This window comes from Solanum pennellii, chromosome 12 (assembly GCF_001406875.1).
Source record: "Solanum pennellii chromosome 12, SPENNV200".
NCBI classification, from domain to species: domain Eukaryota; kingdom Viridiplantae; phylum Streptophyta; class Magnoliopsida; order Solanales; family Solanaceae; genus Solanum; species Solanum pennellii.
In genome coordinates, this window is record NC_028648.1 from 4775469 (window position 1) to 4784125 (window position 8657).

Sequence of the window (8657 nt, forward strand, 5' to 3'; positions counted from 1 at the left end):
GGTATTAAGAAGGTATCACATGGGGAGATAGTTAAGACAGCTATCAAACAGCTGGTGGGAAGTTTGGAGTCTTAACTGTATTACTACAAAGTAGGAAATAGTTTAATAATATAGAGAACTTGCACCACATGTACCCTTGTGCTCATCACTCATCATCTAAAGCCTCTCTTAACTTCTTTTTCATTATTTTTCTAGTTCACATAAATTATTATCGAGCGTTTGACTTGAGATAAAATTTAAGAAATGAGAATGTTTCTTATATATATTATATACATTTTGAAATTTGTAATGGCTTAATTTATAGTCATTTTGATAAATTTGTTAGGATATTTAAGTTTACATATATTATATACATTTTGAAATTTGTAATGGCTTAATATATAGTTATTTTGATAAATTTGTCAGGATATTTAAGTTAGATATTCAAATTCAGTTATATGGCCTCAATTCTGAATAAAATTATTTTAATTAGACACTTTTGATTTCAAATTTTGAGAAAGAAATTTGTGCGTACTTTTATTCAGCGTGTGCGTGTATATTATCTCCTTTAGTTATGTGTGTCAACTTCAAGTAGAAAATGTTTGAGTTTTTACGATTATTAAAAGAGAATATGTATGAATAAATGAAATATAATTGTGAAAATTTACTTTTACCCTGTTTTATAGCAGAGTTTTATCATACAAAGATAGGGCGAAAATGCATATAAAAGTATATTTTATGTAGTTAATAAATAAATGACGGTACACATAAAATAATTCTCAAATTTTGAACTAGAATTATTTCATTTGAATACTTTAATACGAATTGATATATAATATATTCAATTGAAACATACAATTTAATTCTGATAAATTCAAAAGACTGATTATATATTAGTCAATATATCTTAATTAACGATAGAAGGGTCATCGATCAACTCTTGATAACCTAAACAAAAATGTATGTACATATTGAATATAATTATTCTAACAGATTAAAAAGAAAAGAGTGTCAGATAAAAAAATTAAAAGAGATGAAGAACCAATTATGTCACCCTAGTTAACATGCATAATTATGATTAAGAGGAATTGAGAAAGAACATTCCTCTCTACATACTCTTTTTTTCAAGCATAACTGTCATGCACGTGCTATTGAGCACTGCTTGATCAATGAATAATTAGATGACATGATTTTGAATTTTAGAATAATGATTTCAAGCGGTAACAGATCGATAAATATAATGTGTTAACAGATAAAACTTTAATAATCAGATATGATTCTATATATGTATTAGAAATTTATTAAGTAATATAACAATAAATTTCAAAATTATATTCGTAAAATTTTGGAATTGCTAGATTTAATCAAACTCGTAATTTAAAATGTGATTCTTCTGATATACGTTTGTCCATTCATATCATAGATAGAAGGCCGGGGATACTAATATTCTTCGCTTATAAATATATAAATAGGAGTGAGTCCACTTAACTCTGATCAATAAAAGAGATTTTATTTAATTTTTAAAAGATATAATTTGAATCCGATTTAATAATATTAAAATTTTTAGTTATGAGTAAGATAAATCGAATTTCAAGTAGAATAGTTTATACATGCAAGAAGGAATAATTAATTTTATCACTTAACGTGAATATCTACTATATATGTTCGATATGTTTGGGAACATTTATTTTATTATAAAGAAAAATGATATAAAAAAATATAAGCAAAGTAATGGAATATTAATGTGGAAGATGAGCTGTGGAATGTGAAAGAAGATATTATGTCTTGCCATGTGAATGTTTTATGCATTTTTTCTCACTTTGTCTCAAAACTAACTTCACATGTAGGCCAATATGTTTCTAATATATTTCTTTATTTGTACCTTCCTACCATATTCCCAATTAAAAACTAGTTGTCTTTTTTTTTTATATTTTTTTTTTAATAATAGGAGGCACTAGTCATGATTGTCAACAAGAGATTTATTACTTTTTTAGAGATTAACTTACTTTGTTGTGGTTAATAAGTACGATTAGATTTAAAATTTACGAGTTTAAGTTTTTTTTTATTTTGACAGAGGGAGTAAATTTTTTATTGAGTTAAAGTTATTGATTTATGAAGAACTTGTTAAGTTGTGGAGCCTGATTAATATTTGATGTACTGTCATATATTAATGTTCACGCGGTTTAACCTCCGCGGTGAGGTTGCCAGGGGGTTATGGGGGGCGGGAGCCCTCCATCCGAAAGGGGGGGGGGTTCTGTAACCAAAATTACTCTGATTTATTAATATATATATTTCAACGTCGTAGAAGTTTACTTACGGGGTGTTACCACGAAATATTGATTTCTCTCTTTCTTTCTCTACATCTCTCATCTCTTTCTCTTGAAAGTTCTTGTGTTTTTCTTTCATTAAGTTTGTGTGTGTAGATTCGATCCTAACAGAACTTACTTTCTATCCTTAAGATTTGTAATTGTCAAACCTTTAAGCAATGTACGCTAAGGCACAAAGGGTAATATCTTATTCACGTCAAATACTTACATTAAGCCAATATATATATATATATATATATATATGTAATTATCATATGTTTGAACATAAATTTTTTATTTTACCATAATTGATTAATATATTATTTTTAATTTTAGTAAGTCACTTAATCGTAATAAATTATATTGGAAAAATATATTTCATTACATATTTGATGGAAGATCAACATATTGTTACAATTTTACTAGTTATAAAAAAAGGGGGGTTACAAATTAAAGGAATGACAATGCTAAATATAACATGTCTATATACTTAATTAAAATATTTGTGCCTTGATCTCATTGTGAACCCAAAAGAAACTCATTTCCTAATCTATGATGTTGTTTTTGTTTAAGACGTGATAAAATTAATTTATGAAAATATTGTTTATCTTGATTTAATGTACCCGCAATTTGCTCATTTATTATTTTAGGTGTATGTCCATCTTAGTTTGGTCATTGAATCTTATTGTTCAAGCCATCTCAAAGTTTGAATTTCTTTGGACTAAATAAATATGTAGCTCAATTTGATTCATAAGAAATATTGTTAAAATATTTATTATAATATTTGATTAGTAAAAAAAAGAAGAAAGTTTCATTAGTTTTGTTTGGTAACTAAATAAAATATTAAAATTATGTAAAAATTGCCCAAATTGGACTATAATATATAATTATAGAATTTATGCTCTATGAGGCAATATTTCAATCGCTAAAGTTAAAAAAAATGCAGAACCCTGAATATGAGGGACAAAAGTTAAAAGACTATCTTAATTTAAGACAATTTCGATTTTCGTTCAATATTTTGTATAAAATTAAAAAAGCTATTTAAGTAGACATATTTTACTATCATATATATTATTACTATCTATATTTTTAAAGCTATTACATATTTTATCACTAAATAAAAGTTTACTATGTACCTTAGATACATGTATTTTTGCTACCAAACATACAAAAATAGAAAGATAGGCCAGTAAGATTGGAGAGGGAGGCGAACGAGATTCGTAGTACCCAGGTATAATATGTCAATCACACTAGAGACTTGCATGTGTATGTTCGTATCTGTAGTGATTCACATGTATCTGAGATACTAGATATATGGGAGAGTGTTGAGCAAGATTTGTCATGTATTCCAGATACACTACATCAAAATTGATATTTTGGTGGCAATTAATTAGCAATTGCCGCTAAATATATATTTTTAGCGACAAATAGCTAGCACTCTTTGTAAATATCCTCAAAGGTTTTAGCGACATTGGACCTAATGACACTTAAGTAATGTCCGTAAATGTTTTAGCTCTCTTTATTAACGTGTCTATTTATTACCGCTAAAAGTTATTTGTATTGTAATAATACATGCAAATCCACTTGGATACAATGTATCTGAAACAAATTACACGTAATTGAATTTAACCTCATATATTCAAGATAAATGTATATGAACGTATTTAAAGACATCAAAATATAATAAGATAGGTAATATTACAAACTAGATTATATATCTACGCAATCAACTCCTAGACTAGAGCTAGATTTAACAAAGTTCCCTATAAATTTTCATTCGGTTGACAGGTCTCATGCAAATGACAACTTCTAACTAGAAATCTTTTTTTATAAAATAATTTACTAATTAATATAATTAACCAAGATTAGTCTGCAAATTTTAAAATAATTAACTTGTATCATGCACTTACTGTTCATGTGATTTACCTATATACAACCCTATATATCAACCTATTGTCCTTTTTATTCTAATTCTTTAATTATGGCCATCTTTTCGTGCTCTTGACTATAGCTACATTTTCTTCTTGCACCTTACAATAATTTACGTATATAAGTACTCTTTAATTCCCTTTTGTATTACTTTTCCAGCCAACAAAAATTAAACCATAGTACCTATTTTATTTTAATTTTTGTTATAGTTACTCTCTTTTTGATTCGCGCTATATATAAAAAATATGCAAAAACCTAACGGATTAGCTGCATGCGCATCGTGCAAGCATCAAAGAAAGAAATGCACGGACAAGTGTGTACTAGCTCCTTATTTCCCCGCGGAGAAAATTCGCGAATTCAAAGCAGTACATAAGGTGTTTGGGGTTAGTAATATCACGAAAATTGTGAAAAACCTAAAAGAAGATGATCGGAGAAGGGCGATTGAATCGCTTATATGGGAAGCGTTTTGTAGGCAAAGAGATCCAGTTTTAGGCCCATATGGAGAGTACAAAAGGGTTTATGAGGAATTAAAGTTGTATAAAAGTCAATATCAACAAATATTACAAGCGGGGAGTAATAATAACAATACTGATAATAACGTTAACGGAATGATATATGATGCAACAACACAAGGGTTGATTAATGGATGGAATATAAATACTAAGAGGAATGATATTAATTATATAAATCATGATAATTCAACTGTGGAATCATGGTCATCTTATAATAATAAGATTATAAATCCTTTACATCATGTCCAAAATATTGAAAAATTAAGAACAGAAAATAGTAATGGCTCTATAGTTATTGTGCCTCAACAACAAGTCTATAATGAATTCAACCAGCAATATTTTCTAACAGGTAGAAAATATCCCTAGCAACATATATATTTTTTTCAAAAAAAAATTAGATAAATTTTATCGATTTATATATATCGTTAAAGATTTTTATACTATCAGTATATAGTTATTGTAACTCATTTTTACATGCATATATAGGTATGTATAGCCACTCACTAAAATAATAATTAAAATATTGGTAATACTTTTTGCATATGATGATATACCGAGAATATACATAATTAATATATACTTAGCAAGTATTGTAATTATTTTAATCGAGTAGACAAATATGTTAAAATATCTTTATTTTATGTCATGTTTGATTGGTCACGTCTATGTATAGTGCTTTCTAAGAAAAGATTTGTATAGCTTATAGTGTAAACGTGTCATGATATTCATATACGATTATAATTAACAGTAAGTCTGAATATTTATTTTTTATTTTTTGGTATATATACAGGTCAATATAATCCAATTAATTCAAAGCCAAGGGAAAGCATGTTGTGGGAAGACAACTCTTGAAAATCCTCAAAGTTTTTCCATTTTATTTTGTTTTTGTTTTTGGTTTTATAATGTTTTGTTGTTTTCTCTAGCCATTTGATTTGTGCATATATACAAAATATTATTGCACAATATCATATGTTCTACGGTCTCTTCAATGAGAAGTTAAATGTTATTTTGTGAAACATTTACGCTCTGTTTCGAGGGTAGTTATATATTAATTTATGATATATAGTATTATATTTTATTATATATTGTATTATTCATTTCATTTTATTTTTATTTATATGCCATTAACTATTTATATTTCGCGTCTCTTAAGAAACTATGTAAGTTTATCACTATATCCTTATTCACTGCATAAAAAATTGAGCTTTAACGGTAATTAATTAGCAATTGCCGCTAAATATGTATTTTTAGAGGCAATTGACACTCTTTGTATATATCCCTGAAGGCTTTAACGACATAGTCTAGACACTTAGCAGACTTTAACACTCTTTATTAATGTATCTTTTTATTGCCGCTAGAAGTTATTTTTGTGGTAGTAATCTAGTATTCTCTTGAAGTCAAATTTTTAATAAATAAATATTAATTTATTTATTTTGATTAATTAATTGACTAATTAACGTGAATTAATCATTCAATTTTTCTACGGTGTGCACTATTTGGATTAAATCGAGAAATCAAACAAAATCGAACCGAATTCTAATTTGGATTACTTTTTTGATTTGATTTTGGATTAATAATTTACTTTGATTATGTTTCTAATTATTGACATAATCGAAAACCGAAAAAAATCAAATCGAAAAGAGAAAATTTATTCTTGTTTGGATTGGGTTACACTTCTAACTGAAAAAATCAAACTGAAAAATCAAATACACAAGCATAAATTTTTCTATGTTGATCAAATTCATACGTTCAAGGCTAACTACTCTCAAGGATAAATAGGAAGGATGATATTTATGCATATAATCACACCAATTTGGCCGATACACAAATGAGACTTTTCATCGTTATCTAATTATAAGTTTAATGATACATTACGATAAAATTTAAATAATATTCAAAATAAAATATTTAAACTAATAATACAATACTTTGACGACCATCCAAACAAGCCGTAGTTAGTATAGTTGTATATAAGGTTGAAGGACAATAAACATGTGTATAAACTCATCTTTATGATTTATTAACTTATCATATCGTTTATGTAAACGAATTAAAGCCTATATATATACATATTCAAAATAGTGGTAGTTTAATAGAATTATTATATGATATATCGATAGTTTAACAGAATAATTATATAAAATTTGCCAATACTGAAGTAATTTATGTTTCCCCAAGAATTCAAATGTTCTTTTGAATTATTATTTTTTACTTTTTTAAGTTTATGAAACACAATTTTTGACTATACAAAAACACTTTTCTTTCTTATAAATTTGGCCAAACATCTTAATTTTCTAATTAACTTTTAAATTAATTCTTTTTTTAATTATGCATTGGCTTACAAATTAAATTCCTCATCAGGAGGAGTCTGATTTTATCCTGCCTAAATAATAAATCAAGCAATAAGTAATTTTCCCACCTAACAAATTTATTACAACGTTAAAAATAACAAGTTCCATGCAAAATGAAGTATTTTTGTGGTACAACGTTAAAAATGACAAGTTTAGCATATAATAATAATTTCAAAAACTTCTTTTTATTGACTTAATAATTTTAGTGGGAATGTTAGTTATTAGTTTAGGAGATGAATTGATGGGTTATAAGAATGGGTGAGAATCCTTCACAATTTAGGTGGAGGGATTAATCTCTAATGACTTGTTATATTATTAAAAATTTGACTTATTATTAACTGAGGTATTTGTGATCTCTCAAAATAATTACGGTGATATTTTTAATCCCAAAATATAACAAGAGAGTTAAATAATCTATTTTGCATAGTTCAAAAATATTTTTAATTCTTTTTCGTAAAAAGAATCTTGCATTTAATAACTAAAGAAAAAATGACTTCTTTATGGTGAGATCCTCTTTCATGTATTTTTTTAATAATGTGTCTAATCATGAATTTTTCATTTCGTGCTAATAGATAATCAAATATAAATATTTGTAGAGTATTTATTTTTATATAAATCAATATTTATGAAGGAAAATAAAAGAATCAATCCAAATTTATGTAATTGTTGTAAAATAGTTGGAGTGTCACGTGGGCCCAACAATTGGAAGGTGGCATCACTATTGATTGTGTATACATGCCATATGACACCTTCCCATTATTGATGTTAATGTATAGCTATAAATAGCCACTGTATGAAACATATACATACACCTTTGAAATAATATTACTTCCTAAATTTCTTCTTTTAGTATATTAATTTTAGTAAGTTTTTATATAACACGTTATCAGCACGAGTCTCTGCCAATTCAAGTAAAGATTTTAAAAGCCTCGGAGGTATAAATTTCCTTTTCTTAATAATGTCTAATCTCTCTAAACTTGAATTTCTTGCTCTAGACATATCGGGAAAAAGCTATCTATCATGGGTACTCGATGCAGAAATTCATCTTGATGCGATGGGTCTAGCAGACACCATCCAAGAAAATAATGAAGCATCGAATCAAAACCGTGCCAAGGCGATGATATTTCTCTGTCATCACCTTGATGAAGGTTTGAAAATGGAATATCTCACTGTTAAGGATCCTCTGGTATTGTGGAACAATTTAAAAGAAAGATATGACCACCTGAAGTTGGTCGTCCTTCCACAGGCACGTTATGACTGGATCCACTTGAGACTTCAAGATTTTAAATCTATCAGTGAGTATAACTCTTCCATGTTTAAAATTATCTCACAATTAAAATTATGTGGAGAAAATATCACTGACCATGATATGTTGGAGAAAACATTTTCCACTTTTCCTGCCTCAAGTATGCTTCTGCAGCAGCAATACCGAGAAATGGGATTTAAAAAATATTCCGAATTAATTTCACATCTCCTTGTTGCTGAACAACATAATGACTTACTGATGAAAAACCATGAAAGTCGACCTACTGGTTCTATGCCATTTCCTGAAGTAAATACGGCAAATTTTCACCAATCTA

General features: G+C 27.3%; 1 protein-coding gene across 1 annotated transcript; it reads left to right on the top strand.

Annotated features, from left to right (window-relative positions):
- Positions 1-4399: 4399 nt before the first annotated feature.
- LOC114075101 (LOB domain-containing protein 2) lies at positions 4400-5640 on the top strand. Its single transcript, XM_027913360.1, has 2 exons — positions 4400-5075; positions 5517-5640. The coding sequence occupies exons 1-2, from the start codon at positions 4460-4462 to the stop codon at positions 5576-5578; spliced, it is 678 nt and encodes a 225-aa protein (XP_027769161.1). The 5' UTR covers positions 4400-4459; the 3' UTR covers positions 5579-5640.
- Positions 5641-8657: the final 3017 nt, after the last annotated feature.

Excerpts from the sequence above, each read along its gene's own strand:
- LOC114075101 (XM_027913360.1), top strand. The coding sequence starts at position 4,460 with ATGCAAAAACCTAACGGATTAGCTGCATGCGCATCGTGCAAGCATCAA. Across the intron at positions 5,076-5,516 it reads CCAGCAATATTTTCTAACAG|GTCAATATAATCCAATTAAT; the intron begins GTAGAAAATATC and ends GTATATATACAG.